The sequence below is a fragment of the Taudactylus pleione genome, unplaced genomic scaffold, assembly GCF_031769625.1.
Source record: "Taudactylus pleione unplaced genomic scaffold, aTauple2 ptg000186l, whole genome shotgun sequence".
Classification (NCBI taxonomy): Eukaryota; Metazoa; Chordata; class Amphibia; order Anura; family Myobatrachidae; genus Taudactylus; species Taudactylus pleione.
Window position 1 is genome coordinate 4778831 of NW_028284588.1, and position 25402 is coordinate 4804232.

General features: G+C 41.4%; 1 protein-coding gene across 2 annotated transcripts in view; it reads left to right on the forward strand.

Annotated features, from left to right (window-relative positions):
- The window catches only part of GABBR2 (gamma-aminobutyric acid type B receptor subunit 2), a 777957-nt gene that overhangs the window by 437324 nt on the left and 315231 nt on the right, over window positions 1-25402 (forward strand). For both annotated transcript variants that reach the window (XM_088476284.1, XM_088476286.1), the window contains exon 7: window positions 2761-2997. In XM_088476284.1, the coding sequence (XP_088332410.1) occupies window positions 2761-2997 (237 nt within the window). The remainder of the gene's footprint in view (window positions 1-2760; window positions 2998-25402) is intronic.

Genomic DNA, 25402 nt, shown 5'->3' on the forward strand with positions numbered 1-25402 from the left:
CCCCTGCATAACTAGAAAAAGACAGACTTATACCTCAATCAGAATCAGAAGTAGACTGACCAGCGGAGTGCCCAGATCCATGGGACACCACACTCCCATCAGATACCACTTCAGGTTCCATAACCGCATCTCCACCAGAAGATCCTGCAACTGGGTGAACAAGAAAGAGGACAACTTCTTGCACAATATTTAAAACAGACATACTGTACTACCAAAGCTAAAAACTCCAGGTCTGCCCGGAAAAAGCGGCAGTAACTGCCGATATAATAGCCTGCACTATGTCAGCCATAAGTGCTCTTGGGTTGGAGCACAATCCTGCCCCCTGCACCGTGCCACCAGGTTTGGTGGTCAAAATGGGAAACAGGCAGAGATTAGGGACCCAAATAAAACTGATACCACCAACACATCCATACTGTACCTCCAATAGCTAGTGTGATGGTGTGTTCAATGATGGTGGTTTCATTGGGTAATTTGGGTGGGAATTTGGTGAGTGCTTGTGATTAGTAGACAGTGTTTGTTGATATGTGACGTGCCTGAGTGATGGTGAGTGCTGGCAGTTGTTCGCATGGTTTCATTGATATCATCCTGTGTGGCACCTGCAATTTGGTGCCCTAGGCAAAATTTTGACTGGTGCCCCCTAGCAGATAATCCCACCAGCAATCTGTGTTTATACATGGATGTAGTTATATATCGGACGGGATGCCGCTGGCCGTCCATATACCAACGCTGGAATCCCACCACCCTCAATAATGCTGACACCGATATCTCAAAGGAGATCAGGATACTGGCATCGGAATCCCAAATGCCAGACTCCCGAAGGTCCAGAACCGGGTAAGTATGTTGGTTTCCCCGGGATGGGGGGGTTAAGTTTAGGCACTCCCGGTGGGAGATTAGGGATAGGCACCCCCCGGGGAGGATTAGGGATAGGCTACGGAGAGGGGGTTAGGGTTAGGCACTGCCGGGGGGAGGTTATGGTTAGGCACCACCGGGAAGAGATTAGGGTTAGGCACCACTAAGAGAGGGTTAGGGGGGGAGGGGGAGGGTTAGGGTACTTACCTCCCCCGTCGGGATCTTCAGTGATCGGGCTTCGGTTTATTCAGCCACCGGCCACCGGCATACCCCTTAAAAAGTGGGAGGCACATATAGAAACCGTTGTAATTCCTACACCGTTCACCTGATTTGGATGTAATTACCCTCAAATTAAATCTGAAAGTCTGCAGTTAAAGCACATCTTGTTTGTTTCATTTCAAAGCCATTGTGGTGGTGAATAGAGGCCAAAATATGAAAATTCTGTCAATGTCCCATTATCTATGCACCTGACTGTATATATATATATATATATATATATATACTATATACATTATACATATATACACATATATATATATATACACACATATGTATATATTTTGTACACATAACACATACATACTTATACATCCAATAAAAACACATATCAATATACACACATATATATTGTACACATAGGACTCAGTGCCTTTAAATTTAACTAGTAAAAAAATGTATAAACTGCCTGTCTTACCTTTCCTACTGTAGCTGACAGACTACATGTTCCTCTCTTCAGAGAATATCCACCTCCATGCTTAGGGGCCAGGCTGTGCCCTCCCTCCCTTCCGCCTTATCCTTCCCTGCAGCCTGCCAGTCACTGAGACGCAGGCTGCAGCATCACAACCATTGGACAGCTGAGCCGTCACTCAGCTGCCCAGCACTTCTCTGCAGCACCAGTGGCTGTCACTGCTGTCAATGCGCAAGGGCAGCGCCGGAGATTGGATCAGTATAGAGATCCGATCCGTGGCAGTTGGCTCCATCAGAGAGAGGGGCACGGGGATACTTACCTCCAGCGCTCCCCCTTAATCCTGCTCTGTGGGGCAGCATCGCGGAGGGAGGGGGGGCAGCGGCAGAGCCCTGGAATGCCCCCAAGCATTCCAGTTGAACTAGGCATTTGCTTAAAATGCGTATGCTTAGGGCCGGCTCTCAGTGGTGGTGAGGACTTGTGGCGCTCTTTTTTGCCATGGCAATGGGTAAGGCTTTAGTGATTCCCTTTGCAGTGAGAATGAATATGTTTAATCCACCTCAGTTCTATATATCAATACTTCAGTACTTCTAATGTGCATACAGTAGTACTTGCTTAAGGGAATAAGGTGTTTAGTGTTACCAATATGTTTCCAATCAGGACACTCTACTTTGTTCCCAAAACTCTAAGTTCATAAAGAAGGCAGGCATATTGTAAGCACCTTTATCAAAAAGTTCAGACCACAAAAATAAAGGTATTAGTTTATGGAGGAATATAAACCAAATAGGATTTTCTTGCAGCTTTTGAATGTTATAGGAAGTAACAGATTAAACCGCACGAGAGTACTAAAATTGTAAATGATCACAATTATTGCTTCTTTATAATATAATTTAAAATAAACCTTTTATAATATATATGTGTGACGTGCTCCATAGAATTATATTAATAGAGTTTAAGGTCACACTAAAGAAAAGCATTCTTTAATAGGGCACTCAATTTCAGCAGTGACTTATTCAATCAGAACATTTATTTATATACATACTGTATATCACTACAAATTATTCTATTCCTGCTTATAAATGCACATTTGCAAATGTATATTAGCTGTATAGAATGACTACTTTCAAATGCTGTTTTAGGAAATTATTAATATATATAATATTTTTACAAAGGTCTTATATGGCTATACCGAATAACTCATGTAACTTGTTTCTTTACTAATTTAGACGCCGCAACAATATGAAAAAGAATACAATGAAAAGAGATCAGGTGTGGAGCCCAGTAAATTTCATGGTTATGCCTATGATGGAATGTGGGTGATAGCAAAGACTCTGCACCGAGCAATGGAGTACCTTAATGCTACCAACCGGCATCAAAGCATTCAGGATTTTAACTATACAAACCACAAGCTTGGAAAAATATTCCTTGATGCAATGAATGAAACAAATTTCTTTGGTGTAACAGTAAGTACACCCCTCTATGTACTGTTTTCTGTAGCTGGGAATCATTTCACAATGTGTCAGAAATACAAAATGTATTGCAAAGTAGTAGGAATAGCATTAGTGAAAATTTCAAAAATGTATTAAATATAAATTAGATTACACAGTTACATGGGTAAATGGCATCACAAAATGGATTAGTTTTAGAAGAGTTGTGAGAGTATGTTTCTGTTATTTTTTTTATCATCTAGCCAAGCATTTTCAATGACAGGCTAATGTGTGGCTAAAATACATAGTAAAACAATATCATATGGCATTGGATTGAAAACTGTAATTAAAAAATATACATTTCTTTAAATTAATCTTGATGATTTTATAAATCATGAAACACTGGTCAGCAATGAATAATGAGAAATGCAAAAATACTAGCCTTATGGAAAAAAACTATTTTCTGATTATTCCAATGTTCTGGGCTGCCATCTGGGGGGTAAGGAGAGTACAGATGTAGGGGCCTCAGCTGTCAATGAAGCCCAGAAATGATTAACCTGTTTGACAGAGTTTTCTATTTCACTCAGTAATTACTGTAGTTTTACTATCAATTTGTCTCCAGCCATAGTTGCTGAGTTACTTACATATATGTTGTCATATAATGTATGTTGGTCTCCAGAAAAAATACTGATGCTTGTACAGTACAACTTCATCAGTAATAAAGACACACTGTAATTCACCTGAAACTGATGTTCTCAAGGCTTTATTTAGCTACTGACCCTGAGCAGAATGAACAAGCCTGAAGAACTACAGTATTTATATGCCACAAACAGGTGATTTACTTACCACTATATTCCTGCATACTGGATGCTATTCTCAGCCTCAATAATATGTGTCTGTCTGTGTTAATGTGTCTTTCTGTATCCCATTTTTGTTTTGTGACATGGGAGGGGCTGGGGACACAAAGGGTTATGGGGGCCCTGCAAGTTACACAATGTCTGATGGCATCCCTACTAATGCTGATATGCATGTAACATTGCATAGTCAGCTGTTACTCCATTGACCGTATGTTCATACTTTTCAGCTTTAATAAAAATGCCACAATGTATATATATATATATATATATATATATATATTTTCATCCTATTGTAAAATAATGAAAAAAATATATAAACCTATTTGTAAAGCTTTAGTCTGCTCCTTCTCTCCCCCTCTTTTTGCTGCACTGTCCCCCACTCTAACTGCAGCTTGTACCGTCCTGCTTCTGCTCTGCTCCATCCTGACACCCCCCTATCCCTGCTCTGCTCCGTCCTGTCATCCCCCCTTCCTCTGCTACCCCATTCCTGGTGGCCGGGTCCTCCACTCTAGGTCTGTCCTGTCTCCCTAGCAGTGGGAGTCATTGGAGGGGCAGCTCACACTCCTCATGCATGTCAGAGACAGGTCAGACCTTACACAATCATTATATAGACACACCTATGGGGTTTTTTTTGCCTAGATTTATATGTATACAGAATTTAATTAGTTGTTTGCCATTTGTGAACATCTTAATTATACTGCATGCTAGCTCACAAGAACATATTACTTGCTCTTAACTTCAACACTAATGTATTTATGTATCCTTTGTAAGCTTATTTTACTGCCCATTGATAGTATCAAGATGAATTATGCTCTTATAGCCAGCCAATTTATATATAGCATTGGAAATACAGTATGAAGTGAACCTAAGACTCCCTATATCATTGGATATTTAACTTTTAGTTACTTTCTAATGTCTGAATTTCCATTTTTACACTGCAATGCAATAGTGGGACAAAAATGAAATACCTGCAGATAACCACCAGGATTAAGTTGGTAATTACAATTACATTTGAAAAACAATTTTGTTGTCAAATGAAAACAGGCAAATTTATATAGATTAGTGACATTTACTTAAAAAATAATAAAACTAGGGTTTTTAACGTTTCTTTCGAATAGTTACAAAGAGACAGGTAAATATTGTGGAAGTAAAATACCAGCAGTATGGGCTGTGCACAAATAAGTATATCTTTATATTAGGGATGTGCAGGCTCGGATAGGTTAGAATTTGCACGCCGAGTTCGAATTTTTCCCTCCAAAAAAACGGAACTCAGAAAGCAGCAAAACGTCATCTTGCATGGACAAACATCATTATTCCTGGACAAAAGTCCAGGAATAATGATGTTTATCCATGCAAGATGACGTTTTGCCTCTTTCTGAGTCCTGTTTTTTGGAGGGAAAAATCCGAACTTGGCGTGCAAATTCGAACCTATCCGAGTCTGCACATCCCTACTTTATATGTGATTTCATTTTCTGTGTTGAAAATTAGTATCAAAATATTTTCAGTGATGTTGCATTACCTGCTCAGCTGCTGTAAATGATAAAATCTATTTCAGACCAGAGTATATTTGCCAATCTACAATGTTATCTTTGAAACAACAATATTGTATTCCAAATTATACATATTAGCCTGGATACTTTAGGACATCACCTTCCATTGCTCAGTTCTGTGTAACTAAACCATTGGAGCTGTATGACCATAGATATAATGGAATTAGACTGCCAAGAGAGTAGATTTAATGAGACAAATCTATAACATTCTTTTGGGAGATTTTCCTTTCGGAAAAGTTCCATGCACTTCATTTTTATATGTGCCTTGTGGCAGACCTGACTCTTGTATATAGAGACACTTTGCTAATTTTGACATTCATTTATTTGACAGCCATTTTGCAGCTTCTTGTCCTTCAAAAATGTTTTTCTTAACAGAATTCACTTTATTAGTCCTCATGTCAAGCTTTTCATAAAAGACTTTAGGAAAACAAATCAAAAATCAAGGGAAGTCCATACTGAACACTGCCTGGTGGATTTATTAATTATTTCCAAAGGCAACTACAGTACATAAAATACTCCCTTTTTGTGTTTCTCTCATTGTGTGCATAATGGATCTTGGATTCACATGGTTATCATCATAGTTTCTTGTAGATGAATTTGTGCCAATAGTTGTTGTTTTTTTTATTTTGTTTATTTGGATCATTATTTGTGTTTTCAAGTAATAATCCATCTGAGCTATTGTAGAAGATAAGATAACAGTTTATTTCTCTTGAGTCAGATTGGGATTTCACAGTGATGTACTGAATATTATCATAATAGTAAACATGCTCTCTGTTGAAAATATTTGTGCATCCACTGCGTTGTGATGAGTCCTACCTGGCTCACTGTATATGCTAAACATTGCCAGCATCACTGTTTTGAAAACGAGGAACAGCAGCATTGGAAGGACTTTTCATGAGGTGTATGTGTAGGGTTTCCCTATTTTGGTAGAGAAAAAAGGGTACACTGCAGCTCAGTTATGCAAATTTAGATACCCATTTCTCTGATGGGGTCACACTACTTTGTTCACCATGTCAATATGCATACCTCCCAACTGTCCCACTTTCATCATGCTTTCCTAGGACTGTCCTGCCATCCCTCTCACAGGTCAAAGTGTCCTGCAGGGTGAAAGTTTGGGGGGAGAACTCCAAGAGCTGCACGTGAATAGATGCACACACCTAGTAGCAGCCTCCTAAACTGCAATGTCCATTGGCTCCTATGGAGCCAGGTGTATCACAAATAATCACTGAAAGATGAAGAATGATTGCACCATCTCTCTAAATTGTAGTCACACAGATGTGTCCTCATACATTGTTCTCAGGTCGTGTCATACAGATGTCTAAGTCGTGGCATAAAAATATTGCAGGTAAGTGCAGTGAGGCGCAGTGAGATGTGACAGAATCCATGGCATGCAACACACAGCTTAATTGCTGGGTGGCCAGTGCTCCACTGATGGCAACTACTGATGTCAGCATTTAAGTACAAAGGGTATATTTACTAAAGTGCGGGTTTATCGAAGTGGAGTTGTGGTTCAGAGCACCCAATCAGATTCTGCTTATCATTTATCTAGCACCTACTAGAAGATAATAGCTACAATCTGGTTGCTATGTGCATTAGTTCCACTTCTATAAACCCGCACTCCCACACTCCCACATATAGTCCACACTCTCGTCTCAGTCCTGTATATCATGTAAAAGGTCCATATGTAGGTCCAAAATGTTAATGCTACATGCTATACTTTTGTTGTTATGCTGTTGAAGTGAATTGATAGCAACTTATGAAGACTGGGTCAATGCACCTCTCTATGAATATTTCAGCCAAATCCTTCCAGTGGAGGGCCCAGAACAGGCTCCATGGGGTCAAAGTTCTGCCCAGCATACACCAGCAGGAGGTCCAACCAGGACATAATGTTCAAGTTATTAAGTTAGATATCCCAGACCAATTGGCAGACATCCCAGACCAGTTGCATCCTCTGTGAAGTTTTAATACAAATCCATCCAGTGGAAGGCTCAGAAGAGGCTCCCAGGGTCAAAGTTCTGCCCAACATACACCAACAAGAGGTCTGACTGGGACCCTAACCCCCCTAAAACCTGGCCAGGATCCAATTGGACCACCTTGCATTGGTTTCATCCAAATCAGTGAAGGGGTGTCTAAATGCATAACCCGACAGACAATACAAAAAGACCAATGAATTTTATATTCCATAGACAAAAAAACCTTACGGTTTCACATGTCCCATTAAGGCTTCTTAGACGTGAATTTCTCAAAACCTACTGAAATTTTGCCACTCGAACTTAAAAAAGCAATGAAATTCCGATCATTAAGGCTGATGCCTTAATGGAGGTGTTCCTTGCGCAATACAGATATGGTATGCTATCACGCCCTGTGGTTAACTACAGATTCAGCACTCTCACAGAGTGAGATTGCTGTCACTCACAAAATGGTGGAGCTACTAATTCACACAATTGTGTGCTCATTGGAATACACACATGAATTCTATGCAACTGTGGTCTGAACAGTTATGTGGCACCCACATCCTACTCAGTGCCCACAATTTTCCCATTCGGTCACCACAACAATCCCACTGGGTTGCAACATCCTTCTCACTCCATACATCTATCTAATTTAGAATACACATTCAGCTCCCTATTTGCTAAAACTATTATACTCTGTCTATGCATGTACAATTTCTTCCCCTATACACCTCCATGCTGCTCTATCTTCCCCAATCTCTACTGCTGTTTGGTCTCCCAACTGTGCTAGTCTGTATTACCTCATCCGCACCAATCTGTCTTTCCACATCCGCGCTGTCCTGTCTTCCTGCATCCATGCCAATCTGTTTCCTTACTTGTATCTGTATCTGTTTCCTTTCCTTACATCTGCACCACCACCTTCTGCCCAGCCATGCCGCTCTGTCTTGCCATCATCTTTGCCACTCTTTCTTCATCCTTCTGCACCACTCTGTCCCCCCCACCCGCACCACTTTGTCTTCCCCCACATCCTCACCAATTTGTTTTCCCCAATCCCTACAGTTGTGTGTTCTCCCATTTGTGCTAGTCTGTATTCTGTATCCACAGCAATCTGTCTTTACCCATTTTTGCTGTTCTCTTCCCGGGTCCATGCCACTCTGTAGCACTCCATACATGTCACTCTGTACCTCAAAACCATGCCACTCGGTCTCTCCCCATCCACACTGCTGTCTTCCCCTATCCGCACTACTGTTTTCCACCCATCTACATCACTTTGTCGCCCTTATCCGCACCACTGTTTTCCACCAATCTGAATCACTTTGGTTTCCCCCCATCTCTACTGCTTAATCTTCCCCCTCTCCATGCCTTTCTGCTCAGACCTCAGTTGCATAAATTGCATGTGTGTATTCCAATGAGCACACAATTGTGTGAATTAGCAGCTCCACCATTTTGTGAGTGACAGCAATCTCACTCTGTGAGAGTGCTGTATCTGTAGTTAACGACAGAGTGTGATGGCATACCATATCTGTATTGCACAAGGAGTGGCAGAATTCAGTAGATGTTGTGAAAATATAGATAATATCTAAGAAGCCTTAAAGGGACATGTGAAACCGTAAGGTTTTTTTGTCTGTGGAATCTTATTGCTTTTTTAAATAGTATTAATTCTCATGGTTAGGAGGAGCAAACCAAGCCACCTGGAGGTGGGAAGGGCAACATAATTGTACACTAGTACAGGTGGAAGAGAGGCCGGCACACAGGAGGTGGTTTGACAAGTGCAGAGTGAGAGACAGCTGCATGGGTGGGCTGTAGGCGTGCGAGGCAGCGGCAGCAGAGGGGTCAGGAGCAGTGACAGCAGCAGGGCAGTGCACAGGGGCATCAGTGGGAGACAGATGGCTCACCGGTACTGGGCATGCACCTGAGAAGATAAAATAAATAAGTCACAGATGCATGGAAGCATCAGTGAGATCCATCTATGCATCTATGTTAAAAATTGAATGTGTAAAATAAAAAGAAGATATGCCACCACCAAAGCACAACCAGCCCCGAGTTTTTCAATGCCTGGCCTGGTTGTGAAAATACAGGGGACAAAAAGCATAGGGGTCCCCTGTGTTTAGCACAACCAGCACTGGGCTCTGAGCCGGTTCTGATTTAGGAAATACAGGGGAAAAAAATTAGTAGGGTTCCCCTGTATTTACCAATACCTGCACCGGACCCTTTCTAGCCACTGGCAGGTAGAGCCACTGGCAGGGGAGCCCTTTCACCGGGTACCCCAGCCAAAGAATTACCTCTGACCACTAGTCAGCCCAGACCAGGATCCCTGGGGAGCTGGGAACCCCCCCAATAAAGGTCTCCCTCTACCACCAGGGCTTTGACATCTTTGCCTGGGGGTCAGCAGCCTTTAAGCTCTTTTGCATGGTCGCCGCCACCCCAGGGCTTTGCCATCCTTGTCTGGCAGGCATCAAACCCACCAGGGCTTCGGTGTTTTCACCTAGGGGATAGTGGCCTTTAAGCTCTTTTGTGTGGCCGCCACCACCCCAGGGCTTTGACATCTTTGCCTGGCAGGCACCAACCCTCCAGATCTTCTGGCATCTTCACCTGGGGACTGGAAGAAAATTAGCTCTTTAGAATGGCTTCCACCTCCCCAGGGCTTCTGTTGTCCTCTTCACCTAGTGGGTGGCAGCCTGTGTCATCTCTTCTGCATTGCCTCCACCCATTTGGACTTCTGGCACCTTCCTTCTTTATATTTTAAATATGCCAGCTGAGGGGGCGAGGCGATGACGTCGCGAGGTGTGATTGGCTCGCAGCGGCCACCTTTGAATTTCAAAAATGGTGCACCATTATTGAAATGGGCTCCGCTGCCGAACAACGCAGAATGCCCTGGGAATCAATCCCCACCGCCAATGCCCGCACCGCTGCTGATTCCCCTGCCGCCACTGGGTCCCACTGCCGCCTGCATTGCCACTGCTGCTGTCTAATGCCGCCGACACCCACACCACCACTGACATCCACGCCGATGCTGACACCCACACCAGCACTGCTGATGGCTGCACCGCCGCCGGCGCTGAAGGCCGCACTGCCGCCAGGTCCCCGCCGCTGCTACCGCCTACTGCCATTGCCGGGTCCCAGTCCTGCTGATGCCTACAAACGACAGCCATCTTGGTGCACCCAAGTGAAGCCACATTGCGTACACCTTCTGAAGGCACCAACTGAGACTGCACAACAATAGTAATAGTTTAAAAACTGTAACTTTCTGATTTACCTGAACCCCAAAAGCACCTTTCCTGGAACAATAGCTACCTAATAAAACAAACCCCAAGTCTAAATTCGCCCCCTATCCTGAGTTATGCCTTCCCAAAAATCCCCCATAGAGAACAGCAGAAAAGTGGTCCTAATTGAGAATGTAAGAAAAAACTGACAGTTGGAACTTTAGATTACTCCCAAATCCCAATTTTTTATGTTTTTGCCCTGATATTCAGCATGCAGCACCTGACCGACAATTCTACCCAACCATGCCAATTTCAGCTTGGTACCTCAAATAGCTTTTGAGGTGTAGCCCCTTATACAACATGCCTCCCCCCCTCCGTAATTCTCTATGGGAGAATTCCATTTTTTTAGATTCAGCCTTAATATAAGATATATACTGTATATATATATATATATATATATATATATATATACACACATATATATATATATGTATATATATATAAAGTACAAAAAATAGAATAGAACTACGGTGCTGCCCCTTAAATTCTTCAATCACACGGGAAAGTGATACGGTTCAGGAAGTCTGGGCCTGATTCAGAGCCGAACACTCTGACCAGAGCGCTCACTCTGAATGAGTGCCCTCCTATCTGAAAATGGAGCAGCCTCCTGGCCGCTCGCATAGCTGTGGGTGACCACCTACAGCATATGCGAGCGGCCAAAAAGATGGTCTAGATGCGGTAGGGTCTCGCTGCCGCAAGCCCAGGAGTGATTTTGGCTCTATCAGAGCCAAAATCACTCCCACTGACATCATTACTGATGTCAGTGGGGCCGGCTTCAGACGGTAGACGTTCCCATGGGAACGCCTCCGTCTGGCAGCCACGCCCCCGGCACGCCCACCAAAGGGGGCGTGCTGTCACTCACCATCAACAGCACACCCCCTTTGGTGCGAGCCCCGGAGCGACGGAGAGCCCGTTGCTATCCGGGTCTCGCGCATGCGCACGACGGAGCTCCCTCCGTCGTGCGCATGCGCAGTGGGGCAACATCGACCCGCTTGCAAGCGTCCTGCGCTCGCAAACGGGTCTGAATGACCCCCTCTGTTTCCTCCTTAGATGTTATGTCACACCATGCTCCTTTCTTCAAATAAGTGGCTGCTTGTTCCTCGAGAGAACCGATTGGTAGTTCGTATAAATCTAAGCTTAACCATTTACTGCACTATCAGGCGCTGGTCTTTGCCCCTCCTTTTTTCATATATATATATATATATATATATATATATATATATACAGTGCTAGAAGTGGGAATTTAGAGGTGGGGGTATGGCGAATGAATCTCTCCCCCCCCCCTCTACATGGGCCCCTGCTTCCATATAACCCCATTGTAAATCTCACCCCCCCCACTCTCCCTGCCTGCTCCCCTCTCTCACACCCTGCCCTTCTCACTAATTCCCTCTCTGTCACCCCCTACAATACTAACTGCCTGCCTCCCTCTGTCTGCCCCTCTCTCTATTCCCTCTCACTACTTACCTCTGTCCTGCGCTCAGTGCGCTGCTGGAACGGAGCTGCCAGGACTCAGGAGCACCAGGTCCCACGTTGCTGGTGCAGTTGTGCGAGCCAATGAGAAGCTGCCACTTGGCAGCTTCTCATTGGCTGGCGGCCACGAGCCCTGTGATTGGCTGGCTGCCGCGAGCCCTGTGATTGGCTGGCGGCTGCGAGCCCCGTGATTGGCTTGCAGCCGCGAGCCTTGCGATTGGCTGGCGGCCAGCGTGTGCTGGCTGTAGCCGGGACCGGATGCTTTGCCCCAGCTACATGCCAGCGTGTCCGCTGCCGCCGATCGAGATGTGTCCCCTGCGGGGACACATCATTTCCGCCGCTGTTCCAGCGCTGGGATGCCATACTGCATCCCAGCGCTGGTGCATTCTTTTCTGCGGCTAAAATGAAGTGGGGTCGGGAAGTGGCGTTATGTCATACCGCCGTATACCGCCCCACTTCGACCACTGTATATATATATATATATATATATATATATGAACATTGGCATATTTATTCACATGTACAGTAAGCAATACAAGGCACTCTCAATTCATAAGTTCAAATCTTAAAATTTATTGTCACTGTTTACATAAGTTATTCTTTAAATGCATGATTTATCAATTGGATGATAGAACCAAGTACTATGCTATTTATATGTGTTTATTATAGCTTTGCATTATTGTTTTCATTTGGTGAAAAGTATTATCATACTGGGATTAACAGTATGTACAGTATACTCTGCAATGCATACTGTAGTTGGATAAAGACAAATCAGGCCCTGAGCAATGTACTAAGATCCTGATTCACTACGGATCGCAATTGTGACCGCGGCTGTGATTACGCACGCAGGTCTGCTACAAAAATATGCTAATGACTGCAATCGCAAAGCCATTGCACAGCCAGCATAGAGACGCCTATTACCTCTATCTCACATCCATAATACCTTGCAGTCCTATGAATACATTGGGAACATCGAGTAACATCGGCCCCTCACGCACAATTACAATAGGTCTGATCTTACTCAGAAATTGCTAACCTTATGCATGCAGTACACAAGCTGCTTATGCTGTCGCAGTGGCTAATTTATACACGCCCTAGTAACGGTGTTCGAACGGACAGACACGCCTGCGTTTCTCTGACCACTCCCCTGTCGCCACCCCCAAACGCTGACCAGACATCTCTCACTCTGCGATGGCTTTGTATAAGTGTAAGTAATCGCAGACGGATCGCAATGCTAACTCATGCATGCGCACTGTGATGCATACTCATGCGCAGTATGCACCATTGACCAACCTGCGTGCGCAGTTGCAATTGCGATCCATGATGAATCAGGCCCTAACTTTTTTTTTACTCTTGTTGCAGTAATGGCCATTTATTAGGACGTAGTAATAATTGCTTGTAAAAAAATAAGCAATATCAATTAAATTTAACAACAGCGCTGATAATCAAAAAAGAGGCTTTACTTTAGGATTATAGTTGCTACATTGAGTATTTGTATGTTTGTTTTTTTAGTTTGGTCATTTCATAGCATCATGCAGTTATCTGGGTTACACGGACAGAGAAATCATCTTTGTTCTATTTGGTGTTAAGTGTGCATGAGTATGTGAGTTGGAATTTTTTTTATTACAGTATGATTATCACCTAATAATATCATTTTGACTTGTGCCTAACGTAACAGATATTATATTGGCTTCCATCTGATTAATGTAATAACAAGCTAGGGAGCCTGTAGGCAGAACAATAACAATGATTTATTGAGTATCTTTTGTACATAACATAAGCCATTTGTGATCAGTTCTGGCAATTAGCATTATAAACAGTTGTAGCCAGTGCAATACTCACAAAAGTTCCCTATGTGTTTCTCCATCTTTCAGTTATTGGAAAATCTTATATTAATTTGTACCAAACCACACTCTCTTTCATTTAGGTATTAATAGAAACTCTCATTATGGTAGAATACTTAACACAGAGGTTCCCAAACTCAGTCCTCAAGGCACCAAGTTTTAAGGATATCCATGGTTGAGCACAGATGGTTAAATCAAAAGACTGAGGTACTAGTTAAGTCACCTGTGTCTAAAAATAGGTATCTTTAAAACCTGGGCGTTAAAGTGCTTTGTGAACTGAGTTTGGGAACCTCTGACTTAAAGTATAAACTTTAATTCACTGGCTCCACCCCATAGTATTTTCCCACAGATAACAGACATGTACTATAGATAGAGGGGTATGATTCTAAGTTGAGAGCAAAGCAGAAAAGAGCAAATAACTTTGCAGCTGGTTAAAACCATGCTGTACTGCAGATAGGGCAGATTTAACATGTGCAGAGAGTTTTAGATTTGGGAAGGGCGTGTCCAAACTCATATCTAGATTGCTGTGTAAAAATAAAACTGTCCAGCAGTTGTGGGCTAAATGCAAATACATTCAGTATTTTTCATGCATGCAAAAATAATACATGTATTTGCACTCCTTACATTGCAATATTTTCCAAATGCAAAGTTACTTACCTCTCCTCCACTGGACAAGCAGTGCCTTTGCTAGAGCAGCACCAGCAAATCGCATGTCAATTAAAGAACAAAGGGGGTCATTCAGACCCACTCGCGAGCGGCAGTACGCTCGCAAGTGGGTCGATGTTCCCCACTGCGCATGCGCACAATGGAGGGAGCTCCGTTGTGCGCATGCTCGAGACCCGGCAAGCGACGGGCTTTCCATCGCTCGGGGTCTTGCACCAAAGGGGGTGTGCTGTCGATGTTGATTGACAGCACGCCCCCTTTGGTGGGCATGCCGGGGGCGTGCCTGCCAGACGGAGGCGTTCCCATGGGAACGCCTACCGTCTGAAGCCGGCCCCACTGACATCACTAGTGATGTCAGTGGGAGTGATTTTGGCTCTGATAGAGCCAAAATCACTCCTGGGCTTGCGGCTGGGAAACCCGACCGCAGGGTTTCCCTCGCAAGTCCGATTGTCGCGATGGTCAAGACCATCGCGACCATCTTTTTGCACGCTCGTATATGCTGTGGGTGGTGACCCACAGCTATACGAGCGTCCAGGAGGACGCTCCATTTTAATGGAGGAGGGCCCTGATTCAGAGCGAGCATTCTGGTCAGAGCGTCCGGCTCTGAATCAGGGCCAATATACAAAAGTAGTGACATGAGATGTTTTTAAGAGGGGGAGCTTGTTATATTGTCTGCTGTCTTCAAAGCTTCAAATACTACAGGTTGAGTCTCCCACATCCAAATATTCCTAAATACGGAATATTCCGAAATACAGAATTTTTTTCACATGACTGATATAGTGAAAACTTTGCTTTTTGATGGTTTAAAGTACACAAACTTTGTTTAAGGCTCAAAATTATAAAAATATATTGTATGAAATTACCTTCAGGCTTTGTGTATAAGGTGTAAATGAAGCAAATTAATTTCCTGTATGTACACAAACTTTGTTTGAGATAAAAAAATTATTGAAAATAATGTATAAAATGACCAGCAGGCTGTGTGTATAAGGTGCATATAACACATAAATGCATTCTGTGTGTATATTTGGGTCTCATTCCCAAGATATTTCATTATGGTATGCAAATATTCCAAAATACGGTATATTCCGATATCCAAAATACCTGTACTACACATTCTAGAACTGTAGTAAAAAAGAAGTTTGTTTCAAAGTAGCCTTGGGGATCCAAGAAGACCTAGATGTATATGAAATCACACCTGTACTCTAGATTTGTCACTCAAAAAGCTAACAAATCCAGGTTTTACCAGATGGAAGATAACCCTATATATGTATCTTGAGATATATATTATTAAAGGGACAAATACTGTTTCCCATAGCTATAAAAAGAGACCTGTGGTCCCATGTTTGGTTATTAATAGATTATAATCTATTATATACATATATAGTATTTTGCACTAGTTGGAGATGAAATATTCCTTGCTTCTCATGTATTAACCTCCCACTTTTCTGCTGGAGTTCATTGTAGGATGAACAATTGTTTGTTGTATTTTGCTTTTATATTTAATGTTAAAGCAGCTGAATCAGCAGAATGTAGTGAATTTAGCGACGGGCAGGATGCCAGCCTTCGGAATCCCGGCATCGAAAACTCAACTCGGTATTAAAGATAACCATCAAAATATTTTACTTGATTGTACCCATCACAGGAGACGGAGCCTGACTCTCCTATCTCATGTATGGCACTCAGCTAATGGCTAGGGAGGTGTATGAGCTAATTGTGAGGCACGTGGTAGACAACTGGGAGGACTTATCCATCATGTCTCACAACAGCGAGGGGAAAAAATACAACCAGCTCCATTGAGTATCTCCTTAACATATCCAAACCCTTTACTTATGGTGGTTTATGTGAATTGGTGATGGATGTGCAACTGTGCAACTGAGGAGAGATCCACCAATGTAATTTACTAAGAAATCCTTAAGTAGATAAAAAAAGGTTTACGTACTGAACGTTTTATAACCCACCTTCAATTCATTCATATTAAAAAGAAGAGTTTATTTTAATGGAAATTACCACAATCCTTTACCCCAGAGGCATAAAATGAACTAAGCATGTAAGTTAAGCTAAAATTTGATAAAAGAAATGGAAATTGCAAATATCTTAGGTGTACCCAGGTGAAACCGGGCACATCAGCTAGTTTGACTAAACAGGTTGAGTCTCCCATATCAAAATATTCCGAAATACGGAATATTTTTAGCATGACTGAGAAAGTGAAACCTTTGCTTTCTGATGGTTCAATGTACACAAACTTTGTTTAAAGCACAAATTATTAAAAATATAGTATAAAATAACCTTCAGGCTGGATGTATAAGGTATATATGAAACATACATGAATTTCATGTATGTACACAAACTTTTTTTGATGCACAAAATTATTAAAAATATAGTATAAAATTACCTTCAGGCAATGTGTATAGGGCGTATATAAAACATAAAATCATTCTGTGTTTAAATTTGTGTTCCATTCCCAAGATATTTCATTATTTTATGCATATATTCCAAAATACGGAATATTCCGATATCCAAAACACCCCTGGTCCCAAGCATTTTGGATATGGGAGACTCAACCTGTATTATGAAAACATGTCATTGTATAGGTTGAAGGTTGAAGGTTTTCAAAATTAGCACTGTGGATGCTTGTGTGAAACAAAGGGGCATATTTTTTTTTAAAAACAATCCACCTAGCCCCCAAAAATTAAGAATATTATCAGGAATTTACAGTATTCAGTAGCCGAAAAACAGGCTCGGATAACAGCCCATCCTGTTGAGCTATTAGAAGTAAAGTGATCACATAGGCAAACACTTAACTTACAGATTCAGACCAGTTGGGCCACTGTGCATTCACAATGTGAAAATCTTGTGACTGGCATCAGGATCACTTTCAACTCACTCACTTTTAACTGAGGGTGATTGCAAAACCCTTTACGGCAGAGCTGTACCATTGAAGTTAATGGGAAATGCCATCTGAAGATCCAAAAAGCTACACTTTACCGATCTTATCACATACCGTCTACATTGAAAACTATAGAGATGGCTGATGTGATGTCTGGCAACTATTTTATTACATTTTAGGGATACTTAATTATGCCCTTAAACATGCAGAAGCAGCAAGTTCTGTATATTTTAAGGACAAAATTGTATGATAAATATGCCCATTTAAAAACAATTAGAATGTGTAGTAATTATTACTAAATATAATACATTAATCCTCATTTGTGAGGAGCCCTGTTAAAAGATTTGCTATTAGGCTGTTCATGGATCAGTGACTCCTCTGGCTTATGCTGTAGGTTAATGGCATTGCATTTTATGTGCTTATCACCATTTTCTGTTTACTAGACAGTAAGGATAAAATTATCAGAGATGTGTGCAGACTCCCATGGTTTAGTTTTGGCAAAAACCACCCTCAATGGTAATGATTTTGGGCAAAACCACCGTCAAGTGTTTTGTTTAGTTTTGATTTCTTAAAAAAATGTATAAAAACTGCTAAAATAATGTAACGTGGACCTGTTTCTGTTCTTATAGTTTTACTAACAACAATCACATTAATTTCCAGTCAGTTTCCGTGTATTTTGACCAATTTTGGCACCTGAAATCACAAGGGTGAGACTTAAGCTGGCCACACACTAGACCAACTTACATCCAACCAGCCAACTTGTTGATTGGTTGGAATGAAAATCTGGTAACGTATGGGAGTAAATGATGATCAGCAATTTGCTCCTAAATGCCAGAAAACAGATGAAAATGGTCGTTCAGACAAGTTTTTCAAATGTTTGATCTAAACAATTGTTCAAACAACAGTTTTTGTCCATTTTCCGGCATTTGGAAGCAAATTGCTGATTGTCATTTGCTGTCATACCTTACCAGATTTTCATTCCAACCAATTAACTAGTTGGCAGGTTGGACAGATAATCTGTAGATGTGTGGCCAGCTTTAGATGCAATCCAAAAGACCGGAGATCTGGTTTTTAGATCCAGGACCTGGGGGTCTATTTACTAAGCAGTGTTAGGAGACAGAGTGAAAAGTGATAAGAAAGTGATAAGGTGCCAGCCAATCAGCTCCCAACTGTCATTTTTCAAACACAGCCTGTGAGATGACAGTTGGCAGCTGATTGGCTGGCACTTTATCACTTTCTTATCACTTTTCACTCTGTCTCCTAACACTGCTTAGTAAATAGACTCCTTGGTTCTATTCGTTAACCCCAAAGTGACCTGAGCGGGGACTTGGTTCGACTTGGAACCACAAAGTTCAGGTGTGTTCGGTTTTCAGAAGAATCAAACCACTCATCTCTAAAAATTGGATGCAGAAATTTCAAGAGTGTAGTGTAATGGGCGTCATTTATCATAAACGTTGTGATGATTCTGATTCAGCCGCTTTACCATTAAATATAAATGCAAAATACAACAAACGGTTGCTCATCGTACAATGACCTCCAGCAGAAAAGTGGGAGGTTAATACATGAGTAGCAGGGGTTATTTTTATCTCTAACTAGTGCAATAAATATGATAGTTCTTGTAACCTTGTAAGCAGTGGTTTCTGAACTGTAACCTGAGTTTGACTCCTGAACTATAGTAGGGTCTGTTTTTAATACAAGTCTCCTAGGGATATATTTGTTAAGCAGTAGGTTTGAAGTCCCTGCAGGATTGCAGCAATTTCCCGGCTGGATGCAGTCTATCATGCAGTCTATCACTATTAAAGGAATGAATGGTAGCGCTTTGATAGGTCAGCTCATGGCACATTCCACACTTTAACTAAACAGAGCGCTCCCATTCATTTCTATGTTAGTAGCCAATTGTGATTTGTCATTTGTGACAGACTTCTAATTGAAACAGTACTGCAATGTTTAACAAGGTTTTTCTTTTTTGCAAAGTTCTGTACGTGGGATGTCTTTAAGGACCAAAGAAAACCTGTCACATGCCATGTGTACGAAATAAATTAATGAACAAGGGGTTATTTAAAAAAGTATTTCCCAATTCGGTGCGTGACCTTAAAATTGGGCATGACAGTGCCAGCTGGGACCTGTCGTGTGCCAGTAAAGAAGAATAATATAAAATTATTATACATTAATTATTAACGCCAGACCTACTGCTACAATATTGAATAACCATAGTGCTATTAGCACAGAGTTGGTTGCCCCTAGGCCCACATTTTATTTGCTGGCCTCTTTTCCATAGGGATACCAGCTCTGTGCTGACTGACCAAGAGCTGGTTGGTACAATTGCAGGGGGCCCTGCACCAAGTCCCTCCCTTGCTATTGTGCCACCAGCTATGTCTGGTAAAGCCTAGTGCTTGTTAGTAAAAAAGTGGGGGGGACACTTGACTTTTTTTATTTAAATGCCAATTTTTTTTTTAATTTTATAAAATAGAAGACTGAAGAATCTTTGGATCTGTGCAGCACTTTTAAACCACATCGGGTTAGGGGTTTAGAAACCAGTGAAGATCGAAGACTGCAGGCCAAATGTAGTAGGGTGAGAGTTTAGAAAAACCTTTTAAACCCATAATTTGGTACATTTATCAACTAGACTGGGATCTTCTGTTAGCCATCTGGAATAGTGTCTATTTTATGTTCAGTTTACATTAGACACAAGACTGATTTAAACAAGGTATTGTCAATTACAAGGTTGCATGCACATTAGGAGGGGGGAGCATGGAGGTGATATAAACCTTATACTTTGCATTTTCTTTTAAGTATGGGCATGTTCTCTCAATGATTCACTACAGCATAGTGTACTTTACTTAGTGTTAACATTTCTAAACATTAAAGGCAACATTAAAATTGATTCAAAGTGAACCGAGCACCTGCCAGAAAGTGTGTGTATATACACCCATTCTCTAATATATTTTTTGGACTGCAAGTGTCGAAACGTATCATATAGGCATTAAGAGTGTGCATTATATGGGTAAAATTAACATCCCTGTGTATGAGTCTTAAATAATTGACTAGTATGCTAGCAATATGACATACGGAATTGTGTTGGTCTTAAGCAGCAATTAAAGATAATACATGTTCTACATTTCATTTTGTACATACACGTTTAAACCTTAAAATGTATTACTTTTAGATTTTATGCAATATGTTTCCAGACAATAACATTATTATATAGCAGTGCTGGATCTTTCAGAGAGCAGGCTTTCTCAATCAGTACCTGTGTTGGTAGAACATCATATTAACTGGCTTTGCCTGGAGAGGCTCCAAAGTTGTCAGGTTTAATGTTGTTCATTGGATCAGTTTTTTCATACATGACTGCTCCTCTTCTCACGCAGACACAATTTCAGTCCTAAACTAGTTTACTTCCTTAGAGAGGTGCCCCAATTGCAGCCTCAATTTTGTGAGCACAGAACATGTGTAACTCTTTCATTTTCAATATATATTCAGCTGCATGAGACCACATTTAAACAGTCACTTGATTTAAATGTGCCTCTACTCCATGAATCTCCAGTAATAAATATTTTTTTAGCAATTATGTATAATTAAAATATAATATTTGTATTTAATTTAAGAGGCCTATTTATTAATGTACATTGATAGTGCTAATTTTCCATGTCCTCTTGCCAATAGTACTAATATATTGCAAGAGCAGCTGGCACAGCCCAAATCATACTTGCCAACTTTGGTGTTTCCACTCCAGAGAGGTCCAGAGGGGAGATGCAGCTGATCACTGATGGGGCAAAGCTGGGTGCTTCTCATTATTAGGCCACAAATATCATAGAAACAACTCATATTGTCCTCACCCTTATTCTTAGACCTACAAAACGTGGCATTATGCTGCCTGTCCCTCACATTTCAATAAGAAGTAAGCAGATTTCGGGAGGACCAACTGCTTTTCCATGGGTCCAGGGAATTCCCCAAACTTGTGAGAGTTTCCTCAGACGTTCCGGTCGAGTAGATAAGTATGATTTAAATGCTGTAAATAAAATCTGCATAAATTGGGATTTCCAAAGTCATTGCTTATAGTCAGTGAGGTCTAACGTTGTCAGATCAGTGTCAATAGGAAAACGTGTCTATTATAAGGAATAATTTGCCTCCTTCTGTTAGTTTCGTAATTATTATTCATATTAGAAGCTATAAAAATATTGTCACTAACGGCGCTTGGAATGATTATAAAAATAGTTTTTAGTTTGTGGTGCTACTGCCAAAAAGAAGAAAGTGTGCCCACTTCCATACAAAAATGCAAAGAAACAATATATTGGCTGCCTTCATGCAGACTAAAATAAAGGCTTTTACGTAGAATAACAATTTATTGTCAAATATTACATACATAATAATAAAAAACTATCCAGATATCGTATAAAAATGTGTACAGGGATTAAATCTGGTTTGATAGTGTTAGATAACGTTTCCTGTTGTAACTAATGCTGCGTACACACTATACGATATGCTCCATGAGCGAACTCGTCTAGTATTTCCCCTGCAGTGCCGAGATCAATGTTGTTAACAACATTGAGCACACACTGACCGATATTGTTAACGATATCGTTCAGTGCCGGCACCTTCCCTCACAACTTGACAATATCGTCAGGTTGGCCTGCATGTTCAGGCGATGAACGACATCTTCAACGACCCGCGGGAGCACGCATCGTTGGTCGTTCACCACGTACACACTGGATGATATTGGATGCGTTGAACGATAATGATATCGTTATCGTTTAAATTGTCCAACTTGTCATCTAGTGTGTACGTGGCTTAAGTAAACTCTGAATGTATGTCTCAAATGTGGCAATTAATCAACCACAAGAATACTCAAATAGCAGTCCTGTAAAGGAAGGTGTTTTGCAATCGCAATAAGTACAGGTATGAGTCTCCACAGGTATATTGGGATGATAGATTTGTAAAATCGGATCAAGTTGTAAAAATCCCGGCTGTAGGCTTAGAGATTAGTACATACACCAATAAAATAATAAGCTAACTCTTAAGCTGCATACACACACGATATCGTTTAACGATAATCATTTGAAAAAATCGGTCACTTTCCGAGTCAAACGATGAACGATTATCGTTCATGCGCGTTCACGTTTGTAGTTTGTAGTTCAGTCAGACTTGTCAACTCAACCATTTTCATTAAGTTAATATGCAAAAATCGTTTGTAGTTCAAAAAAATGTTCATTACACTTTAAAAAATCTGACAGATAATCTGACAGATAATCTGACAGAAAATCGTTAATAAAAACGTTGGTAACAAAATCGTTGTGTGTGTATGCAGCTTTACTCACCACTCGACCTGCTAATGTGCCGTGCAGGGAGGAAAAGGTGAAAGTGTTCGGGCAATAAAGATGCACCCATTATTGTTATTATTGTAAGGACTATTATTTGAGTATTCCTGTGGTTGATTAGTTGACACACTTGAGAGACATACTGTACATACATAGTTTAATTAGTCGCAACAGGGAACGCTATCTAATTCTATCAAGCCGGATTTCATTTATGTACCATTTTTATACACTATCTGGATAGTTTTGTTTTATTATTATGTATGTAATATTTGTCATTAAATTGTTATTTTATGAGCCTTGAGAAACATTTTAACTTAGTCTGTGTGAGCTCAGACAATGTACTGTATTGTTTCTTTACATATTAGAAGCTGCCTTGGATTTTTGTGTCCTGTATAAAAACACTTGACCTGTACCCTTATGTTTTTATATAGTCACAGAATTCTGTGACTTCTACAGTAATATCTATATAATATAGAGTAGGAAGTGCAGTTTCCTCTATATTAATCCAAAATAACCTAAAGAACTCACTGTGTTACAGTAGATTGCATTTCTTATACATGCAGTTGCATGTTTGCATAGCTGCAGTTGAAAAGCAAACATTTGGAATGCCTACACTTAGTTAGAACAGCATTCTATGGCATTCTCTGCTTTTAAAATGATTCAGTTACTGCTCATTAAACATTACATTCTCTGTCACATCAAGTAGATTCCAGGCTCTACTTTTGACTGGTAATCAGCTCTCAGATTAACTAATTGCTAGCAGATGGCAATGGGAAATTATGGCATTACTTCATCGATCCAATGCTGAAAACATTTTAAAAGGGTTTAAACTGTTGGTTTCTAAATGACATGAAAATGAACAGGCATACTGTATATGATGTTATTTCAACATTGTGAAAATCAACATTTAACATAACTTATCAAATCCTATTTGGTTTAAGTGTGATTATGGAACTGAAATAGCTGTATGAAACGTTAAATGTATATTTCTGATCCTCTGGCACCAAATTGTGCATTCAGTAATTCACACGTATAGCTGAAAGGAGGTACTTTTTTGTGTGTGCTTTAATTAGCGAAAAAATGAAGTGGTCAGTGAACTATGGCCCTCATTCAGACCCACTCGTGAGCGGCTGTCCGCTCGCAAGTGGGTCGATGGTCTGCACTGCGCATGCGCACGACGGAGGGAGCTCCGTCGTGCGCATGCGCGAGACGCGACGAGCGAAGGACTTTCCTTCGCTGGGAGTGTCTCATCAAAGGGGGCGTGCTGTCGATGTTGACTGACAGCACGCCCCCTTTGGTGGGCATGCCGGGGGCGTGCCTGCCAGACGGAGGCGTTCCCAAGGGAACGCCTACCGTCTGAAGCCGGCCCCACTGACATCACTAGTGATGCCAGTGGGAGTGATTTTGGCTCTGATAGAGCCAAAATCACTCCTGGCCTTGCGGTTGAAAAACTGAACCGCAGGCTTTTGCTCGCAGTTTCATTGGTCGCGATGGTCAAGACCATCGCGACCATCATCCTGCACGCTCGTATATGCTGTGGGTGGTGACCCACAGCTATACGAGCGTCCAGGAGGACGCTCCATATTAATGGAGGTGGGCCCTGATTCAGAGCGAGCGCTCTGGTCAGAGCGTCCGGCTCTGAATCAGGGCCAATATACCTTCCAAGTGTTCTGATTTAGTTGAGCAGTCCTGATTTTAGTGGTATGTTCTGCTGTGCCAACTATCTGCACATTTGTTCTGACAGTTGAAATATTGGGACGTATGACACTTTCACATTTGCCTTAATCACCAGTAATTTAAATAGCACACACATATTCTGCAGCACTTTACAGAGAATACTTGGCTATTCACCTATATTTTTGGAGTGTGAGGGGGAACCAGAGTACCTGGAGGAAAGCCATGCAAGCACGGGAGAATATACAAACTTCACTCAGTTAGGGTCATATTGGGAAACAAACCCAAGACCTCAGTGCTATGAGGCAGTAATGCTAACCATTACTCCATCCGGGCTGCCTATCAGCTTTGTCTTTTTATCACCTAAAAGAGAGTCCATCCTTTTAATCTGAGTACAATTGACATTGATCTCAAAGACCCAGACAAATGGACAAAGATACACTTTTGTCTAAAAGGCTGAAAAAATAACTAAGAAATAAGATTATTCTTTCATTTGGAAGGATCAAGAAAGAATAATTGATTTTTAATGAATTGAAGTTGAGGTTGAGGCTTCGGGACATCTTTTATTGTATTACACTATGTTTGCCTTTATTATTATCTTAAAGATTGATGCCATTTATAATGGAACAACTAGGGTGGCAAAGCTGCCACTCCCCAAGTCTCAAGCATGTTAAAGACCACTGCACTCATCTTTCCCCAGCTCTTTTAAATTCCGCACATCCACTACCCGATCCAGGGAAGACATTACAAATACGACATCGTAATCATACCATTGTTCCCCATTCCCTGCAGTGCCTACACTGAACGATCAGTCGTTCAGTGTAGGCACCCTCCATCATCCCCAAACATGGTCAATCTGTTGATATATCGGCAGATTGACCAGCATGTTCGGGCGATGATTGATGTCGGAAAGTGCCAGCGGGTCATTTCCGACATTTGCATGCCCGATTAACGAGCGATTGAACG